Source organism: Elephas maximus, chromosome 4, assembly GCF_024166365.1.
Source record: "Elephas maximus indicus isolate mEleMax1 chromosome 4, mEleMax1 primary haplotype, whole genome shotgun sequence".
NCBI lineage: Eukaryota > Metazoa > Chordata > Mammalia > Proboscidea > Elephantidae > Elephas > Elephas maximus.
Window position 1 is genome coordinate 107198498 of NC_064822.1, and position 22426 is coordinate 107220923.

Genomic DNA, 22426 nt, shown 5'->3' on the forward strand with positions numbered 1-22426 from the left:
TTAAACAATTTCTCTTTAACATATTTCAGCTTATCAGCTAATGCTCACAGCAAGGAAGAATTATTAGTAAATTTCATCAACTCTTTTAACTGTTTTACTTATAAAACTAGCTAACCAAAAACCAAAACCAAACCCAGTGCCGTCGATTCCGACTCATAGTGACCCTATAAGACAGAGTAGAACTGCCCCATAGAGTTTCCAAGGAGCACCTGGAGGATTCGAACTGCCAACCCTTTGGTTGGCAGCCATAGCACTTAACCAGTACATCACCAGGGTTTCCAAAACTAGCTAAGGTAAGAAGTTTTCCCTTGATTATCATTTATAAATGGTAGTATATTTGTATCTTACAAGTACACTGAATTTTGTAGGGTTTTTACATCGTATCAGAGCAAGGCTTAGTAAATACTCTAGTGTATTGATTCCACTGATCAGTGCAAAAGTGCATCAAGAGATCATCTAGGCAATTAGCTAATTATTCTTCCCTGCTGTAAATATTGCCCCATATTTAACTGTAACATGTAGACACAACATAAGACAGGTTAGACTAGGTTTGCACAGATGTCAAAGATCATCCTCCCTATAGTCGGAAGACTTCCTGGAGGAGGTGGGTTCTAAACTGAGATAAAAAGCAACATTTATAGGTTTCAGTCTTTCGGGGCCCACTCTCTGTGGCACAGTGGTGACAGTCTAACACAAGGTCATGGTCTTCACCTAAGCTCTGACGCGAGAAGCTGTCACGTAGACTTGAGCCTTTGAATCTTTACGTGATCTACTCTTATTGTTTGGGGAACGATCATTCCGTTTGTGGAGCATCCTCCTTTTGCCTGTCCTTTTGCACATTTCATTGCTTTTTGGTGTTCCTACCAAAGAGTGTGCAATTGTAGAATAAGGAAGTAAAATTCAAATCTGACTACCTGGCAAATTTGGTAATTAACAGATAAATAAGCATTAATATCATTATTCAGAATAACACTGAAGATTTTCAAGATTTCAGATGTTCTGGCTTTCCTTGCTCGAAGTAATCAGCAGTTGAAATAGAACCATTTTATGCTAATGACAGAGCTGTTAGATCTAAAAAAGATTTCTTGGTCTAAGACTTAAGAAATAACTGCCTCTCAATCTAAGGGCTTTAATGTATGAATGGGAGAAACACAAAATATTTTAATCTAAAAGGAAGAGTGAGTCCTTAGCAGAATATCGTTGCCTTTTTATTAATAGGGCAGAGCAGATAGTTCTTCTCAGCCATATGTCCTGATGAGTGGTATTGCAATACAAGCAAAAACAGAAGATAAGGAAAACCTAAACCTAGTAGGGCCCAAAGTAGAGCCAATAACTGCCACCTGGCACTTCTACTACAGCAGGACCCTTTGGTTGCTGTGCTAGTTGGCAGCCAGTCACATGTCTCTTACCTGCACTGAAAAACTGGTGCAGGGATGTGGTGATCTTGTCACCTCCTTCCAAGAAAATATTAGGAGAAGGTAGGCTTCGTTTATAGCCAGTGCCTTTATTTTAATTTGGTTAATCCTCCTAGCATACCCGGAGAAGGAAAAAACATTCTTCCCATTTTAGGGTAACCTTTCTGGGCCTTAGCAGTCCTGCTTAAGACAGCAGCAAGCGCGAATCAGGGCAGAAATGAGAATGCTGAGGGCCAGCTTTGTTTTCTGCCCCACCACCTGATGTGTTATTTTTGTAAGCACTTTGAACTCCCCTAGTGAAAACTGCTGTAACAGTAGAAGTGTTGTCTAGCTACTCTCACCTATAGTGTAAAGTGAAATCAAAGCTAAAACAGCCCAGAAACTTTGATTCCTAAGAGGTTTTTTTCTTTGCTTTTTATTCCTGAACTTACTGTAGACAGTGATTTTTAACAATATGCCAGTTTTTGGTTTCTAAGAACAATGATCTTAGCTACCCAAATCTCTCCAAAAATTTATTACTATTTCTAATATATTGTGAAGAATCAAGTCAAGCCCTGGATTGAGCAAAGAGACATCAGCCTTAGCCAGCCCTCAAAACGGCAGACCAGCAGGGGAAACTCTTAAATTTAGAAGCATACAAAGCCAGGGGGGAAAAAGAAAAGGGCTGAAGAAGAATAATGAACCTGAATGAAAAGCACATCTGTTCAGATTTTTATTTTATACTGTTTGGTAGAGGGAATATAGCTTTTTTTTTTTTTTCTTGAGCTTGCAAAATATGCATGCTCAGCTACTGCCTGAAATAAGATAACTGGCCTTGCATAGTCATAAAACAGGCTTCATGTGGACTGATTCACTGCTAACCCCAAAGGGTAGTTCTCCGTGATTTTGGACAATTATACCTTGTTTTGCAGAAGGGGAATGATAACTAGTGAGCTTGAAATTATTCAGATTTTCCCATGGGGACCGTATTTTATGAGATGGGGAGGAGGGAGACTGGGCTAAGAAATATTTTTTCTGTCCCAGGTTGCTTCCTAGAGAGCAGACCTAGGCCAACTTGAGCAGGCAAATTTGTTTATTACTTAAAATTAAAGTGATTTATTAAAATCACCCCTCCAAAACATAGTTCATTGACTTAGGAACTTGGGCTGTATCTGTGGATCTGTCCAGTTACTCCAGCTCCAAAGGGAACATAATGTTCCCACAGTCAGAGCAAGCCACACAGTGTCATTCCCCTCCTGGAAATCAAAAGGATGTGTTTGCCCCACTTCTTCCCAACACTCAGCAACCTCCCCCTTCCAACGCAGGTGGTGGTGAATGCCTTGGTGGGCGCCATCCCCTCCATCATGAATGTGCTGCTGGTGTGTCTCATCTTCTGGCTGATTTTCAGCATCATGGGCGTTAACCTGTTTGCGGGAAAGTACCACTACTGCTTTAATGAGACTGCCGAAATCCGGTTTGAAATTGAAGAGGTCAACAATAAAACGGAGTGTGAAAAGCTCATGGAGGGGAACAATACAGAAATCAGATGGAAGAACGTGAAGATCAACTTTGACAACGTTGGGGCAGGATATCTGGCCCTTCTTCAAGTGGTAAGTATTACTATTTTTCAATCCTGTGAAATTCAGACAACTAACAAAAGTCGCATTTGGTTCTTTCACAACCTTGCTCGTGGAATCAGGGCTCTTCTTAGTAGACCCAAGAGAGCAATGTCATTTCCCAAGCCAGTTCCAGGAGTACTTGCTGACTTCTACAAGATCTCACTCAAAGGGAGTGACATTGATTACATTCTTCAAGTTGTGCAGCCATTCTCCTCCTTTTCTGGGTTGTTCCTACCCCATTAACATAACCTTACTGCCCACTAAGGTTCCTATCCAGTCTTCCAAGTTGCTTTTGTCACTTTGATCCCGTATAGATAATTCTTAAAAGAACAGGGAGTCTTTCACTGTGCTCAGAATCAGAGTTTTGCTCAGCAATAAATAAAGATTCCTACAGCATAATAAAGTTGCAGAGAGATCACCTTCTCTCCCTAGGTCAAAGTATTTGGCTAAAGAGAAATAAAAAAATAAGTACATAGAGAAAAAAAAAATGATGTCAGTTTTGATGAGAGCAGAACAATCCTACAAAATAGCTATATTAAAGTTAACTTAAAAAAAAAAGAAAGGAACAGTGCTATGACACTGCCACTCACGTCAGCGCAACCCCAGAGAAAGGTCTTAATGTTTCATAGTAAGAAAGGATTTATTTTAATTATGTAGCTAACCAATTTTCTTTGCCTGATTTCATTCTATCATGCCTAGTTTTCCTTACATCATGTATTACACAAGACTGTGATGCAGTGCAAGCTTGTAGGCTTTGGAATGAGACAGACGTAGGTTTGAGCCAAGCTCCAGTGTTAATTAGCTATGTAACTTTGGACTAATTACTTAGCTTCTTTAAGTCTTTGTTTCTTATCTGTTAAATGTGGGTAATAATACTTAACCTTGTACAGTTGTTGAGAGAATCCATGGTATTTTATTAAAAGTTCTTAGCACATAACCAGAACCAGTTGCCATTAAGTCTATTCCAACTCCTGGCGACCCCGCATGTGCCAGAGTAGAACTGTGCTCCACAGGATTTTCAGTGGGTGATTTTTCAGATCACCAGGCATTTCCTCGAGAACGTCTAGGTGGACTCAAACCTGCACCCTTTTGGCTAGCCAGATGCACCATTTCCACCGACCAGAGCATGGCACATAACAGTGCTCAATTAACGATAACTGTATTATGTTGCAGTGGTTAAGTGTTCGGCTCCTGACCAAAAGGTCAGCAGTTCGAATCTACCACCTGCTCCTTGGAAACCTTATGGGGCAGTTCTTCTCTTTCCTGTAGGGTCACTATGAGTTGGAATCAACTTGACAGCAACAGGTTTGGTTTTTTTGTTTGGCTATTATGTGCCTATATCAAAAGTTGTTGGGAAGATTAAATGCAGTATTGCAGGTAAAGCTCTCAACCTAACCTTCAGCATTCACTATTAGCTAGTAGTAGAAGGCAAAGTTAATGGAGTGATGAGTGGTTTAGCTCACCCCAAAGGTTTTTGTTGTTCCAACCCAGTTCAGGAAATTGGACCCACAAATTGAATCTTACTTGAAGCAGCTCGGGGAGACCAGTGCCCACTATCCAGCTATTCAAACATCGTGTTCCCAGAGTTCCCACCATATGCAAGACACTGTGCTTGGCGTTGCTAGGGCCATTGGAAGAATAAAGAACTGCCCGTACCCTAAAAAACCTTAGAATCTAGTTGCGTGAATAAAATTTAGATAACACATGGAGAATATTAAATTGGTTATCCATATTTGTTTTCAAAATCAAACTATACTTGACTAAAGGAGTACAGTCGGGAAGGGCCTGTCAAGAATGAAGTCAAACTAAACACGTATATCAGCAGGGATAAGTTCTGACCTTTTTTTTTTTTTAATGCAGCTATGAATTTGTCAGACCTCCTTTTCTTATATAATACCTTTTTTTTTTTTTAACGACCCCCTCAATGGAGGGCTGCATTCTAAGCACCCTCAGTGGATTCCTGTCACTCACTCATAAATATGACTTTTCCTAACTTTTTCCAACCTTATTAGACCCATTTTAAAGACCTTTCGTAAATGTATCGAATCAGTTACCTAGTTGTCAACATGTGCTTTACCAGACTTTGAGGTTATTATCAGGAACTTAAAGCCTCCTTGGAACATATATTAACAAACAGGAAATTTGACATCCAAGTGAGGCCAAACCCAAACTCCTTGTCCTGTGCTGGCCTTTGGGGACCCTGCCTAGATCCCACCCACCCCTAATAGGCTCAGTCTAATGATAGACTCTGTTTGCCAGGCAACCTTCAAAGGCTGGATGGACATCATGTATGCCGCTGTAGATTCCCGAAAGGTAAGGATGTGCATTGTGAAACCACACTCTTCTTAGTTGGTCCAAAAGCAAGCGGCATAATGAATTTCATCAACAAAGAGAGGGAGGGAGGAATGGAGAAGTTATAGTTTCTATTTGAAACTTTATTGCTTCGTTTATTGATTTTAGATGATTTTCCTATCGGTGAGTCATCACTCTCTTATATTTGCTCTAGATGATTAAACTGTTGATTTTTACCTGGCCCCAATGGAGCCATCTACTCCTCAGTCCTGCTCTGAAATAAAAGTGTGGTTCCCAGCAGACAGCCCTCCCCTTCCCCTTGCCTCACTGATCTGCATGTTTTGCACATAAGTAATTACAGGAATAGTACCTTCTCACTACAGGAACTGCTGGTGTGGAGAAGACAAGCAGAAAGTATCTAGGGCTCCCCCACCCAGCTTGTTGAGCAGCTTGAGTGGTCACAGTCATGACTGATGGCCTTGGCATGTTGTAATCACCCACATGATCCCCAGGCTAGGATCTGACGCTCATCCTTTCTCTCTTGCCCTTTGACAGCCTGATGAACAGCCTAAGTATGAGGACAATATCTACATGTATATCTACTTTGTCATCTTCATCATATTCGGCTCCTTCTTCACCCTGAACCTGTTCATTGGTGTCATCATTGATAACTTCAATCAACAAAAGAAAAAGATAGGTCTCCTCCCCTCATTGCCAGTGGTCAGAGATCAACCCAGATGAAAGGCACTGCTGTCCCTGTCTCTAAAGAGAAAATGTCTCTCTCTTTCACTAAAATCCCTGTTGTCACCTCACTGTGGCATTAGTTCCATTGTATATTGGCCCCAGCGAACTCTTTCTGTTGGGGGTTGAATTTTGCAGCATGTGGTTTTTCACATTTACTAGCTATCTTTTGTTCCTGAGGCCAGTTACTGGTTTCTGCCTCCCACTAGAGGGAGATTGGGTTAGAGAGTGCCTCTAGTGACAGGGGTAAAAAGAAAAGAAGCAAAAGATTGATAGCTGTAGTGAGCAGCAGAAATTATCTACGTTTATTATCCATGTTAATTTCTGGGCATCTCTAGCAAATTGAGATTTAAGAGATCATTCTTGGAAAGCTCATTTCCATACTTGCCCCAGATGATTAACACTTATTCCAAGGCACATTGATAAGATTTATTCTTCTCATTCATTTTTAAGTGTGCCTCACCAAACTCTAAGAAACCTTCCAAATTGTTTTATTGTACCATAATTTCTCAATTTTTAATAACATCTGAAATAAATGGACCATTAGCCAGGATTTTTTTTTTTTAATGTTGTTTCTAGTATTTTATCAGGAAAACCAAGCCCAAAAAAAAGAGTCTGTGGGATGGGACTATCTTCACAGTCGTTGCTCAAGTTTACTTGTCACTGGTCAAAACCAAACCTATTGCCGTGGAGTCAATTCCAACTCATAGCAACCCTACGGGACAGAGTAGAACTGCCCCATAGGGTTTCCAAGGCTGTTAATCTTTATGGAAGCAGACTGCCACATCCTTCTCCCGTGAAGCAGCTGGTGGGTTCCAACTGCCAACCTGGTTAGCAGCTGAGTGCTTAACCGCTGTACCACCAGGACTCCTTACCCTTCCCTGAGGGTTCTGTAATTGGGTAGTCCATTTCCTTCCTACCTAGGGACTGGCAGATCTCAGAAATCCCAGGCTGAAGACAAAGACAGAGATCTCCTTGAATTAGAATAGTTGTCCCAGGTCTACCTCACTTTGGGACAACTATTGGTTAAACTGACCTCTGAGGGTAAAAAGGGATAGATCTCCCTTGGTTCTCAGAGTTGATCCTGAGGTCCAAAGCCATCACGTGGGAGAGCCAATTGTAATTGCGTGTTCTCTTTTTCCCTTCTTTACTTTGGAGGTCAGGACATCTTCATGACTGAAGAACAGAAGAAGTACTACAATGCCATGAAAAAGCTGGGCTCGAAGAAACCACAGAAACCCATTCCCCGTCCCCTGGTGAGTGCATCGTGCAGGCTGAGGGCATAGCAAGAACCCAGCTGGAAAAAAGCACAGTTAGGGTTACTGAAAAGGAAGGAGAAAGGGCAAGTGATTGGTTGTCTCGTACTCTCTAATCCTTTTCCAACCACCCCATCTAAATAAGCTGAGTAAAATGGCAGAACAGGGATTAAGGTACAGGATGACTTTTACATTAGTCTCTGACCTTTCCTATGAGCCTTCTTGGGGAGCAGCAGAGAATTGGCATGTTACCCACATTGGCTGTGGCTCTGGTAGAGCAATGTTTTAAGAGACGGCCAAAAATTAACAAAGGAAAATGAAAATGCAAGCCAATCTCTTTCCTACCTGTGTGAGAAAGGATTTGGTCTTCTCAGCTTCTCTCTCACCAACAGTATGTCTTTGCAGGATGCGCCTGGAAGCTAAACTAATGCTTCTGGCTCTTGTGGGAGCAGAAGAGGGGGAAACAAGGAGAGTCCAACACCCAGATTTCCTCTCGAACTGAGCCTTTCATAAAACAGGCTGGGCTGCTGAGATTCTGCTTTACCGTTCTTTTGGTGATTGATCCCTTTATGCTCCTAAATTTATGTATCAGGCTGGGTGGGGACAAAAGCCAGGCCCAATTTCCTTCCTCTGCAGCTTTCATTTAAATCAACTTAAAAAAAAAAAACCTATGGAACCCTTTAAATAAAAGCTTATCTTGCAATCCAATTTATAAAGATAAAAGTAGAGCTACTTCGTTTGAATCAAGGGTAGGAGTCCCAGAGCGTTCTCCCCGCTGCTAAACTCTTACACCCTGCTTTTTGCATACTTGCCTCACCAACTTCTGAGGGAACGAAATCCCTGGGGCTTTGAAACAGCTTGAAAATCGCAGAGTTAAAGTAATCCTGAAAATAAGCATAAATGCTTTGGTACTTAAAAAAAAAAAAATCGGGAAATCTTAAAGAAAAGGAATGCTCTTTATATTTCCTTGATATTAGAGTTTCCATTTTGTGGCAGTTATGAGACTAAGAGGAATGGAAGAGAATCAACACATGAAGTTCTATTCAGTGCTTTGCATACAGGAACCTAAGTGTGCTTTCTTCCACACTAAAATATAAAAGCTTAGTGTGGTAAGAAACATCAGTAAAGACTGATTAGGAGAAGGGGGCAGCATTTTTTAAGAAGTACAGAAAGACCAGTGTAACCTTGTGAGCCATGTGAAATCTTTGCTGCCATCCATTTGTTCATTCAGCAAATATTTATAGATTTCCTACACTTTGGAAACCCTGGTGACACAGTGGTTAAGTGCTATGGCCGCTAACCAAAAGGTCAGCAGTTCGAATCCTCCAGGTGCTCCTTGGAAGCTCTATGGGACAGTTCTACCCTGCCCTGTTGTAGGGTCGCTATGAGTTGGAATTGACTCGACAGCAGCGGGTTTGGTTTTGGTTTTACACTATGTACCATGTACTAGGTAGAGAATGATGAACAAAACTTAGACACTGCTATTGTTGAGTGCACAATATAGTGGGGGAGATGCATAATAAGTAAGCAAACAGCTATTATAAAACGTGAAATGTTATAAAAAAGAGTTAACCTGAGAGCCATAACAGAAAATAATGGAGTTGGTATGGGGAAATCTACTTCCACAGTATAGTCAGAAAAAGTCTCACTAAAAAGTGTCCATTTGAATGGATGAGAAGGAACCAAAGAGCTGGAGAAAGAGATTTCTAGAAAAGCAGACAAGGCTCTTAAAGAGGGAGAATCAGTGTGGCCAGGTATAGATCAACTAGAGCAGGATGAAACGAGCAGGGTGAAAGGCATTTTTAAACCAGGTTAACAAATAGAGATTTTGTTACAAGCCCAGCAAGAAGCTATTGAACAGCTAAGTAGGAGAAAGGTGTGATCCATTTATGTTTTTAAATAATCGCACGTCCTATTATATGGACACTGCATTAGATGAGGGAAAGAGAGGAAGTAGACCAGTTAGGAGATTATTATAGGAGTGCAGGTGAAAGATGGTGGTGGCTTAGGCTCGAGCAGGAGCAATAGAAATGGAGTGAACCAGTGCATGAATTCAAATTATATTTTAGGAAGGAGAATGAATAGGGCCTGCAATGGATTAGATGGGGAATGAGGGAGAGGAAAGAGACAAGAATGACCCTCAGATTTCTGGTTTGAGGGACTGGATGAGTAATTAAGATGAGGAAAGCTGAGAGAGGAACAAGTTGGATACGGGGTGGGGGAAGGAAGTTAGGCCTGCTTTCAACATGTTAAGGTTGCAACGCTTATGAGCCATCAAGGAGAGATGTCAAGTAGGCAATAAGGTATACAACTTGGGCGTTCAAAGGAAAGGTATAGGCTGGAAAAGAAAAAAATGGAGAAGCATAAGTACATAGATGTTATATAAGCAGAGTAAATGAGCTCTCCTAGCAAGAAAGGATAGAGAAAGAAGAGATCAAATGAGGGAAGAAATGGCTGGCAAATGAGACTAAAAAGGAGCAGCTAAAAAGGTAGGAAGAAATCCAGAAGTGTGTGATGTCTTAGATGCAAAAGAGAAGAGTGGCAATTTTAGAAAAATTTTTGTGAAGTAATATTGACATTGGTCTCTCTCCATGCTCCTGGTAGAGCATCCAGATGGAGCTGGCCATTTTTACATAAAAGAAAGCAGAGAGTACTTTGATTAACAGGATGGAAACTCCCACAGGTCTGCTTCAAAAGCCTTTTATGAATCCTGTTTTATCTTTCCCTCCTTCCCACCCCAGAACAAAATTCAAGGTATCATCTTTGATTTTGTCACTCAACAAGCCTTTGATATTGTTATCATGATGCTCATCTGCCTTAACATGGTAACAATGATGGTGGAGACAGATACTCAGAGCAAACAGATGGAGGACATTCTATACTGGATTAACTTTGTCTTCGTCATCTTCTTCACCTGTGAGTGTGTGCTCAAAATGTTTGCCTTGAGGCACTACTACTTCACTATTGGCTGGAACATCTTCGACTTCGTAGTAGTCATCCTCTCCATTGTGGGTGAGTGGGGCAGGGGGCAGAGGGAAAGGGACCTGACTGATCTTAAGGACATGATTCGTGGGAGAGCAATGAATTGCGCAAGGTCTGAAGTACAAGCAAGTTACCCTCGAAGCTTAAGCCCACACATGCCCCTAAATCGTCACCTGGGCCTGCCTAGCAGGTTACATGGTCAACAGGTTTCTATTGAACATTCGTAGTAGTCTTGTATTATAAATTCTGTGGTGGGGGTGGGGGAGGTGGCTAAGGAGCTTAAAGTTTATCAGGGAAAATAAAAGAAACTTGTTATTTAAAAATATGGCTATAATAAAACTAAGTTTAAAATGGGAAAGGGAATGGCAAGAGATTGTTGAATTGGGTATTAGTGAATTAATCTAGGAAAATTCTGGTGGTAGTGGTGGTGATAGTGATGATAATAATAACATTGCTCATTTTACTGTGTGCCAGATATAGTTTGAGAGCTTTTTCATCTGTATTATCTCATTTAATCCTATGATAGTCCAGGAAGTAGGCTATTTTATTACCTTCAATGTTTAGATGTACAGGGTCACTCAACTAGGAGGTGCCAGAACTCAATGTTGAAGTCTATCTGATCATCCCAAAGTTTGTTTTTAACAGTGACTGTGTGGCATTTTGAAGCCCTGATGGCACAGTGGTTAAGAGCTACGGCTGCTAACCAAAAGTTTGGCAGTTCAGATCCATCAGCCGCTCCTTAGAAACCCAGTGGGGCAGTTCTGCTCTGCCCTATAGAGTCACTATGAGTTGGAATCGACTCCATGGTAACAGATTTTGGTTTTGTGGTTCGGCATTTTGCTTCAACTTAAAGGCATGTAAAGGGGTGATGTCCTAGATGGCAGGTGGAAAGAAATGCTGCCCTATTGATTGCCCTCCCAAAACTTGTCCTTGCTTTCCTCAGAGGCATCTCGAATGGTGAAACTCTGCCTTGGTTCCAGGTAGGTTTGACCAACTTACGTAGCAAAGGGAACTGCCTGAGACCCATGGGAACCAACCCCAGAGCTCCAGTGACCAGCCTGCATTTAGCAAGGTGGTAACTGTAGACCAGAAGACAGCTGGCTCTCCCCTTGGCCTGAGCTACTTTCTAGTTCTTTCCTCCAGAGCAGTATTTCCTAAGGTGTGTTGATATGTGGAACACTAATCCCAAGGAAACCCTGGTGGCATAGTGGTTAAGTGCTGTGGCTGCTAACCAAAGGGTCGGCAGTTTAAATCCACCAGGTGCTCCTTGGAAACTCTATGGGGCAGTTCTACTCTGTCCTATAGGGTCGCTGTGAGTCAGAGTCGACTCAACAGCGCTGGGTTTGGTTTTATTTTTGGTTTAATCCCACAGGTTTCTTAGAAAAGAATCCCACAATTAGATTACTCTGAGAAACACTGTACATTGTACTGCCCTTTGGAGTGTCACAGTTCACATTAGCCTATTAAAGACTCTTGGAAGTCCTGCAGTAAGGAATCCTGCATAACATACCATGTTATGGATTGAATTATATCCCGCAAAACTATGTGTTGTAAATCCTAACCTCTGTGTCTGTGGTTATACTCGCATTTGGGAATGGGTTGCTTTTTTAAGGAAGCTCTGGTGGCACCGTGGTTCAGCACTGGGCTGCTAACCAAAAGGTTGGCGGTTGAACCCACCAGCCGCTCCAAGGGAGAAAGATACGGCAATCTGCTTCCATAAAGATTTACAGCCTTGGAAACCCTATGGGGCAGTTTTACCCAGTCCTATAAGGTCACTATGAGTCAGAATCAAATCGATGGCAATGAGTTTGATTTTAGTTTGTCTTTGTTGTATTAATGAGGCAGGATTAGTATAGGGTGTATTTGAGTTAATCTCTTTTGAGACATAAAAGAGATTAAACAAGTGAGCAGAGGAGAGATGGGGCAAGATAGATGCCAAGACACCTGGACATCTCCAAGGAACCAGGACGCAGAAGCTGAAGAAACAAGGACCTTCCTCCAGAGCCTACAGAGAGAGAAAGCCTTCCCCTAGAGCCTTTGCTCAGAGTTCAGAGTTCCAACCTCCTTAAACTCTGAGAAAATAAATTTCTGTTTCTCAAAGCCATCTACTTGTGGTATTTCTGTTACAGCAGCACTATATAACTAAGACAGAATTCGATACCAGGAGTGGGGTGCCGCTCTAATAAATACCTAAAATGTGCAAGTGGTTTTGGAATTGGATAATGGGTAGAGGCTGGAAGAGTTTTAAGGTGCCTAATAGTAAGAACCTAGATTACCTTGAAGAGACTGTTGGTAGAATTATGTACATCAAAGGCAATTCTAGTGAAGGCTCAGAAGGAAGTGAAGAGAGCTATAAAGAAAGTCTCTGTCGTCTTAGAGAATTCGTATGGTGCCAACAACAGAATGTTGTAGAAATGTGGACATTAAATGTGCTTCTGGTGAGGTTTTAAAATAATGAACATGTGATTGGACAATGGAGGAATTATACAGTAGCAAATAACTTGTCTGAATTATGTTCAAGTGTTTGGTAGAAGGTAAAACTTGGAAGTGATGAACTTGGATATTAAACTGATGAGATTTCTAAGCAAGATCTTTCAAGGCGCCATGTGGTTTCTCCTTGCTGCTTATAGTAAAATGCAAGGGGAAAGAGATGAACTTAAAAATGAACTGTGCAAAATGAAAATAGAAATTAAAAATTTGGAAAATCTGTTGTACAAACTAAGGACACATGTCCTAGAATGTTCACCAAGGACGTGGCTACGCAATCTTTTGTTAAAGAGGTTAAGCATGTGACTGATGGATCTAACCAACTACCACAGCCAAAAACCCATCAGCTTAGACTAAAGGGGACAGAGAAAGAAAGAAAGGAAAGAACGCTGTCTGCCTCTTGGAATTCTACAGGCAGGAAACAGGCCAAAGAAGCTACATCTGTTGTCCTCTAAGAAAAGAAAAGGACCATCCCTGGAGCAGCTGGAAGATCAGCAGAACTGTTGGAAAGAGCACAGGAAGCAGGGCCTTCTCGGTTTCAAAGGGTAGGGCCATAGCCTCCTAGGTTTCAGGGTTGGATCTTCAACAACTAGGTTCTGGACTGTTAAGATATGCCAGGAGGGTGGCACTGCTGCCCAAAGCTGAGGGGGCAGGGTTGCCATGCCCAAGGGGCAGAAGACCACGGCCTAGTGGAGCTAAGGGTGTGGAGTCGCCACTTAGATGGACTAAGAGAATGGGACCGCCCAACACCAAGGGAGCAGAGTTGCCATCCCAGTGGGCCTGGAAGGCAGAGCTAAAGCCCAGAGCCAAGGGACCTCCATCCAGAATCCAGAGAGCATGGTCAACACCCAGCGTCTGGAGGGCAAGGCCATTTCTCAGATGGTCTCAGAGAGTAGAGGATTATTTTCAAGCTTGAGAGCTAATGTAAATTGTTCTGCTGGGTTTTAGACTTGCTTGGTGCCCGTTATCCCTTCTTTCCCTCCAATATCTCCCATTTGTAATGGAAATGCCTACCTTGTGCCTGTTCTACCATTGTACTTTGGAAGCAGATAACTTACATTCTAGATTTCACAGACTCACAGATGAAGAGGAATTTTGCCCCAGAATGGAATACGCCTAAAGTCTCACTCACGTTTGATTTAGATGATTCAGAAGATGAGATTTTGTACTTGGAGTTGACTTAAAAGTCTTAAATCAAGGATTTAAAGGATGATGTGATGGGGTGAATGTGTTTTGCATGTGGCAAGGACATGAATTTTGGGGGACCACAGGGTGGAATGTTATGAATTGAATTGCATGCCTCCAAAGTATGTGTTATGAATCCTTACCTCTATGCCCGTGGTTATAATCCCGTTTGGGAATGGGTTGTTTCTGCTATATTAATGGGCAGGATTAGTGTAGGGTGTATCTTGAATCAGTCTCTTTTGAGATACAGTAGTCCCACCTTGTCCGTGCTTCTGCTTTCCATGGTTTCAGTTACCTACGGTCAGTTGCAGTCTGAAAATATTAAATGGAAAATTCCAGGAATAAACATTCATAAGTTTTAAATTCTGCATCATTATGTGTAGCGTGATGCATTTCATTCCATCCCACTCTGTCCTGCCCTGGAGGTAAATTATCCCTTAGTCCAGCGTATCCATGCAGTATACACCACCCGCCTGTCAGTCGCTTAGTAACTGTCTCGGGTATCAGATTGACTGTCATGGTACCGCAGTGCTTGATAATTGTTCTATTTTACTATTAGTTGTTGTTGTTAATCTCTTACTGTGTCTAATTTATAAATTAAACTTTATCATAGGTATGTGGAGCCCTGGTGGCTCAGTGGTTAAGAGTTCAGCTGCTAACCAAATATCAGCAGTTCGACTCCACCAGCCACTCCTTGGAAACCCTATGGGTCAGTTCTACTCTGTCCTATAGGGTCACTATGAGTCAGAATCGACTCAACAGCAAGGGGTTTGGTTTTCATAGGTATGTATGTATAGGAAAAAACATAGTACATATAGGATTCAGTACTACCCGTGGTTTCAGGCATCTACTGGGGGTCTTGGAACATAACACCCATGGATAAGGGGGGACTACTGTATAAAAGAGATTAAACAAGTGAGCAGAGGAGAGATGGGGTAAGATAGATGGTAAGACACATGGAGATCTCCAAGGAAGCAGAAGCGGAAGGGACAAGGACTTTCCTCCAGAGCCAACAGAGAAAGTCTTCCCCTAGAGCTGGCACTCTGAATTCAGACTCTAGCCTCCTAAACTATGAGAAAATAAATTTCTCCTTGTTGAGACCACCCACTTGTGATACTTCTGTTATAGCAGCAGTAGATAACTAAAATAGACCACAATACTCTTTTTTCAAGTAATAATATTCCATTTACATGGAACATACTATATGCCAATCACGGTCTTGAGAGCTTTACATGTTTTAATTTGTATAATCCTCATAGCAACCCTCAAAGTATCAGGAGGAATTGAGGCACAGAGAGGTTACGGAGATACGTGGCTGGTAAGCAAGTGAGCTAGAGTTAATGCCCAGCCTCAAGGTCACACAATTAACCTCCCACAAAACAGACTTTGGACAGTGCTACTCTTACTCACTCTTCTTGAACTTTTCTGCACACCAGTTGGGTGGGATAGAAAACCCATGACCAAAGCATCCCCCCATTCTCAGATAGTCTCTAAAATAAAGAGGAAGAGTGGTATTACTTTTGACAATTAAGATTGGTGGCACAGTTGTTAAGAGCTATGGCTGCTAACCAAAAGGTCGGCAGTTAAATACACCAGCCACTCCTTGGAAACCCTATGGGACAGTTTTGCTCCTGTCCTGTAGGTTCGCTATTAGTCAGAATCAACAGCAACACGTTTGTTTTTGATTATCATTAATCTGATCAGAATCAAAAGTATAGAAATTTACTTCTTAAATTAAGAGGTGACTAGGGTAAAACTACCCCTGGAACCACCTGGAGAATTCCTTAAATGGTGTTCCCACTGGCTGGATTGCTGTCTCCCCTATGTCTGTCCCATTTTCTGTAGGAACAGATATACATTTATCCTTCAAAACCTTGTTCGGGCATCATCTTCTCTCTCAAGTCTTCCTTGCCCATCACTGACCCTTTCTTGACCTACCCATCTCTCCCCTAGCAAAGCTAATCCCACAACTTGTTCTGGCTCTGTACCTTCACATTACACGTCTCTTGATATTATCTGAATTAATGCATCCCTTCATTCATTTATCCAGTAGATATCAGGAGATATCTACTATGTGCCAGGCACTGTGGTAGGTGCCAGGAGAATAAAGACGAGTAAAATAAAATCGTCGTATTAGGAAACTTCCACGGATTTTAGAGAGGGAAGCAAACAAGGAAATTAGCAATTACAGCATCCCAGTCAGTCTTTTGTAGAGTTATGTACTGAGGGCGTGCAATGGGAATACGAGGTCCCTGGGTGGCACAAACAGTTTGTGCTCAGCTGGTAATCGAAAGGTTGGTAAAACCATACAGCGGCACCACAAAAGAAAAGGCCTGGTGATTTGCTTCTATAAAGATTACAGCCAAGAAAATATATAGAGCAGTTCTACTTTTTAACACACAGGGTGGCAGTGAATCAGCCACAAAACAACAACATAGGGACATGCAGGATGTTTTTCACCAGAGAGCTATATACCTGGTATATGGCTGCCAATCCCGTATATTTTGGGTATTTGTATCATCCCACCCTTAGAGAAATCAGGCCATACTTCTGGATAGCACAGAGTTTGGGAGGTCAGTCAGTAATTCCAGTCAATTCTGGGATCATGGCCTGAATTTGTACATTGTGGGAAAACTGAATATGATGAATAACGAGGGATTTAAATGTATATAGGGTTTATTTGATGTTTTCTTATATCCCTTTTTCTCTTCTACAACCTCCCTGAATTTTTAAAACTTGTTTATTGAGGGTTCTGTCTGCCTTCATTGGAACTGCCTCCCATCTGCTACACGTCACCATACTTAGGTTCTTAAGAGATGTGATAAGACACTCCACTGAAATGTCTGTTCTTTATTTCTAACCTGGATTTTGTCCTGAATCCTACTGGCTTTTCCATCTCAGCATACTTTGATAGACAATACAGAAATTCAAGGGCCCCTTTACTCCCACCCATTAAAGGTCAGATGAGACATAACTCTTAAGCAATCACCTTTTCCTGTCTACCCCAAACCTACCATTACCAAAGGCTTCATCAACTAAAAGTTCCAAAATACTGCATAGAAGAGAAAACTCTGTAGAAAGAAGAGTTTAATAATCTCTTCACTCAGGGAAAGGAATGAGGTAGGGCTAATATATCTGTCCTTGATAGCAAAAGCCACCCTGAAGAAGTAAGAGGATGTCAAGCCAACATGATTCCAGTAAACCATATATGATGCATATTATCTGACTTCTTATGGTCACTGGTTATGACTTAATTGAAAAGTAAAAAGAAGATAGCTGGGAGGCGGGGCCAAGATGGCGGACTAGGTGGACGCTACCGCGGATCCCTCTTGCAACAAAGACTCGGAAAAACAAGGGAATCGATCACATACATAACAATCTACGAACTCTGAACAACAAGCACAGACTTAGAGACAGAAAACGAACAAATACGGGCAGACAGCGACCGTTTTCAAAACCAGGAGCCAGCGTACCAGCCGACTACCTGGAAAATCTAGTTTCCCAGTGATGGCTCGGAGACAGCAGTTCATATCAAACCACGTAAAGAAACAGACCATGACAGCTTCTCCAACCCCCCAAACAAAAGAATCAAAATCTTTCCCAAATGAAGATACAATCCTGGAATTATCAGATACAGAATATAAAAAACTAATTTACAGAATGCTTAAAGATATCACAAATGAAATTAGGATAAATGCAGAAAAAGCCAAGGAACACACTGATAAAACTGTTGAAGAACTCAAAAAGATTATTCAAGAACATAGTGGAAAAATTAACAAGTTGCAAGAATCCATAGAGAGACAGCATGTAGAAATCCAAAAGATTAACAATAAAATTACAGAATTTGACAACGCAATAGAAAGTCAGAGGAGCAGACTCGAGCAATTAGAATGTAGACTGGGACTTCTGGAGGACCAGGGAAACAACACCAACATAGCTGGAAAAAAATCAGATAAAAGAATTTAAAAAAATGAAGAAACCCTAAGAATCATGTGGGACTCTATCAAGAAGGATAACTTGCGAGTGATTGGAGTCCCAGAACAGGGAGGGGGGACAGAAAACACAGAGAAAATAGTTGAAGAAATCCTGACACAAAACTTCCCTGACATCATGAAAGACGAAAGGATATCTATCCAAGATGCTCATCGAACCCCATTTAAGATTGATCCAAAAAGAAAAACACCAAGACATATTATCATCAAACTTGCCAAAACCAAGAGAAAACAGAAAATTTTAAAAGCAGCCAGGGAGAAAAGAAAGGTTTCCTTCAAGGGAGAATCAATAAGAATAAGTTCAGACTATTCAGCAGAAACCATGCAGGCAAGAAGGGAATGGGACGACGTATACAGAGCACTGAAGGAGAAAAACTGCCAACCAAGGATCATATATCCAGCAAAACTCTCTCTGAAATATGAAGGAGAAATTAAGATATTTACAGATAAACACAAGTTTAGAGAATTTGCAAAAACTAAACCAAGAACTGCTTTAGGTGAAGGGAAAGACAACACTCAATACAAAAAAAAAAAAAAAAAAACTAAACCAAGACTGCAAGAAATGCTAAAGGAGATTGTTTGCCCGGATGACCAATAATATCAGGTACCACCAGCACAATACAAGGTCACAAAACAGAACGTCCTGATATCAACGCAACTCAAATAGGGAAAGCACAAAAACAAACAAATTAAGACTAATTCTAAAAAATAAATAAATAAGCAAAATAATACACACAACAGGAAATCATGGAAATCAATAGATAAACGATCACAATAATCAAAAAGAGGGACTAAATATAGGAGGCATTGAACTGCCAGATGGAGAGTGATACAAGGCGATATAGAAGGATACAAGTTAGGTTTTTACTTAGAAAAATAGGGGTAAATAAAAAGGTAACCACAAAAAGGAATTTCAATTCCATAACTCAAGAAAAAAGCCAAGAAAAACGTAACGACTCAATAAACACAAAGTTAAACATTATGAAAATGAGGATCTCACAAGCTACTAAGAAAAATGTCTCAGCACAAAAAAGCATGTGGAAAAATGAAATGGCCAACAACACACATGAAGAGGCATCAAAATGACAGCACTAAAAACTTACTTATCTATAATTACGCTGAATGTAAATGGACTAAATGCACCAATAAAGAGACAGAGAGTCATGGACTGGATAAAGAAACACGATCCATCTATATGCTGCCTACAAGAGACACACCTTAGACTTAGAGACACAAACAAACTAAAACTCAAAGGATGGAAAAAAATATATCAAGCAAACAATAAGCAAAAAAGAAGAGGAGTAGCAATATTAATTTCTGACAAAATAGACTTTAGACTTAAATCCGCCACAAAGGATAAAGAAGGACACTATATAATGATAAAAGGGACAATTGATCAGGAAGACATAACCATATTAAATATTTACGCACCTAATGACAGGGCTGCAAGATACATAAATCAAATTTTAACAGAATTGAAAAGTGAGATAGACACCTCCACAATTATAGTAGGAGACTTCAACACACCACTTTCGGAGAAGGACAGGACATCCAGTAAGAAGCTCAGTAGAGACACGGAAGACCTACTTACAACAATCAACCAACTTGACCTCATTGACTTATACAGAACTCTCCACCCAACTGCGGCAAAGTATACTTTTTTTTCTAGCGCACATGGAACATTCTCTAGAATAGACCACATATTAGGTCATAAAACAAACCTTTGCAGAGTCCAAAACATCGAAATATTACAAAGCATCTTCTCAGACCACAAGGCAATAAAACTAGAAATCAATAACAGAAAAACTAGGGAAAAGAAATCAAATACTTGGAAAATGAACAATACCCTCCTGAAAAAAGACTGGGTTATAGAAGACATCAAGGAAATTCTTAGCAACGAGAATGAAAATACTTCCTATCAAAATCTCTGGGACACAGCAAAAGCAGTGCTCAGAGGACAATTTATATCGATAAATGCACACATACAAAAAGAAGAAAGAGCCAAAATCAGAGAACTGTCCCGACAACTTGAACAAATAGAAAGTGAGCAACAAAAGAACCCATCAGGCACCAGACGAAAAAACAAATAATAAAAATTAGAGCTGAACTAAATGAATTAGAGAACAGAAAAACAGTTGAAAGAATTAACAAAGCCAAAAGCTAGTTCTTTGAAAAAATTAACAAAATTGATAAACCATCGGCTAGACTGACTAAAGAAAAACAGGAAAGGAAACAAATAACCCGAATAAGAAACGAGAAGGACCACATCACAACAGAACCAAATGAAATCAAAAGAATCATATCAGATTACTACATAAAATTGTACTCTAACAAATTTGAAAACCTAGAAGAAATGGATAAATTCTTGGAACACTACTATCTACCTGAACTAACACATTCAGAAGTAGAACAACTAAATAGACCCATAACAAAAAAAGAGATTGAAACGGTAATCAAAAAACTTCCAACAAAAAAAAGTCCTGGCCCAGATGTCTTCACTGCAGAGTTCTACCAAACGTTCAGAGAAGACTTAACACCATTACTATTGAAGGTATTTCAAAGTATAGAAAAAGACGGAATACTACCCAACTCATTCTATGAAGCTACCATCTCCCTGATACCAAAACCAGGTAAAGACATTACAAAAAAAGAAAATTTTAGACCTATATCCCTCATGAACATAGATGCAAAAATCCTCAACAAAATTCTAGCCAATAGAATCCAACAACACATCAAAAAAATAATACACCCTGATCAAGTGGGATTTATACCAGGTATGCAAGGCTGGTTTAATATCAGAAAAACCATTAATGTAATCCATCACATAAATAAAACAAAAGACAAAAACCACATGATCTTATCAATAGATGCAGAAAAGGCATTTGACAAAGTTCAACACCCATTTATGATAAAAACTCTAACCAAAATAGGAATTGAAGGAAAATTCCTCAACATAATAAAGGGCATATATGCAAAGCCAACAGCCAATATCACTCTAAATGGAGAGAACCTGAAAGCATTTCCCTTGAGAACGGGAACCAGACAAGGATGCCCTTTATCACCGCTCTTATTCAACATCGTACTTGAAGTCCTAGCCAGGGCAATTAGGCTAGACAAAGAAATAAAGGGTATCCAGATTGGTAAGGAGGAAGTAAAGCTATGACTATTTGCAGATGACATGATCGTATACATGGAAAACCCTAAGGAATCCTCCAGAAAACTACTGAAACTAATAGAAGAGTTTGGAAGAGTCTCAGGATATAAAATAAACATACAAAAATCACTTGGATTCCTCTACATCAACAAAAAGAACACCGAAGAGGAAATAACCAAATCAATACCATTCACAGTAGCCCCCAAGAAGATAAAATACTTAGGAATAAATCTTACCAAGGATGTAAAAGACCTATACAAAGAAAACTATAAAACTCTGCTACAAGAAATTCAAAAGGACATACTTAAGTGGAAAAACATACCCTGCTCATGGATAGGAAGACTTAACATAGTAAAAATGTCTATTCTACCAAAAGCCATTTATACATATAACGCACTTCCAATCCAAATACCAATGTCATACTTTAAGGGGATAGAGAAACAAATCACTAATTTCATATGGAAAGGAAAGAACCCCCGGATAAGCAAAACAATACTGAAAAAGAAGAAGAAAGTGGGAGGCCTCACCCTACCTGATTTCAGAACCTGTTATACAGCTACAGTAGTCAAAACAGCCTGGTACTGGTACAACAACAGGCACATAGACCAATGGAACAGAATTGAGAATCCAGATATAAATCCATCCACGTATGAGTAGCTGATATTTGACAAAGGACCAGTGTCAGTCAATTGGGGAAATAATAGTCTTTTTAACAAATGGTGCTGGCATGCCTGGATATCCATTTGCAAAAGAATGAAACAGGACCCATACCTCACACCATGCACAAAAACTAACTCCAAGTCAATCAAAGACCTAAACGTAAAGACTAAAACGATAAAAATCATGGAAGAAAAAATAGGATCTACCCTAGGAGCCCTAATACAGGGCATAAACAGAATACAAAACATTACCAAAAATGATGAAGAGAAACCAGATAACTGGGAGCTCCTAAAAATCAAACACCTATGCTCATCTAAAGACTTCACCAAAAGAGTAAAAAGACCACCTACAGACTGGGAAAGAATATTCAGCTATGACATCTCAGACCAGCGCCTGATCTCTAAAATCTACATGATTCTGTCAAAACTCAACCACAAAAAGACAAACAACCCAATCAAGAAGTGGGCAAAGGATATGAACACACATTTCACTAAAGAAGATATTCAGGCAGCCAACAGATACATGAGAAAATGCTCTCGATCATTAGCCATTAGAGAAATGCAAATTAAAACTACGATGAGATTCCATCTCACACCAACTAGACTGGCATTAATCCAAAAAACACAAAATAATAAATGTTGGAGAGGCTGCGGAGAGATTGGAA

The 22426-nt window shown here is 40.4% G+C and overlaps 1 protein-coding gene across 6 annotated transcripts in view; it reads left to right on the top strand.

Annotated features, from left to right (window-relative positions):
- Window positions 1-22426, top strand: part of SCN8A (sodium voltage-gated channel alpha subunit 8) — a 232298-nt gene that overhangs the window by 202430 nt on the left and 7442 nt on the right. For 5 of the 6 annotated variants that reach the window (XM_049883169.1, XM_049883171.1, XM_049883166.1 and 2 more), the window contains 5 exons: window positions 2720-3004; window positions 5273-5326; window positions 5861-5998; window positions 7198-7302; window positions 10044-10314. In XM_049883169.1, coding sequence (XP_049739126.1) covers window positions 2720-3004; window positions 5273-5326; window positions 5861-5998; window positions 7198-7302; window positions 10044-10314 — 853 coding nt within the window. The remainder of the gene's footprint in view (window positions 1-2719; window positions 3005-5272; window positions 5327-5860; window positions 5999-7197; window positions 7303-10043; window positions 10315-22426) is intronic. The other variant, XM_049883170.1, reaches the window with a different exon arrangement.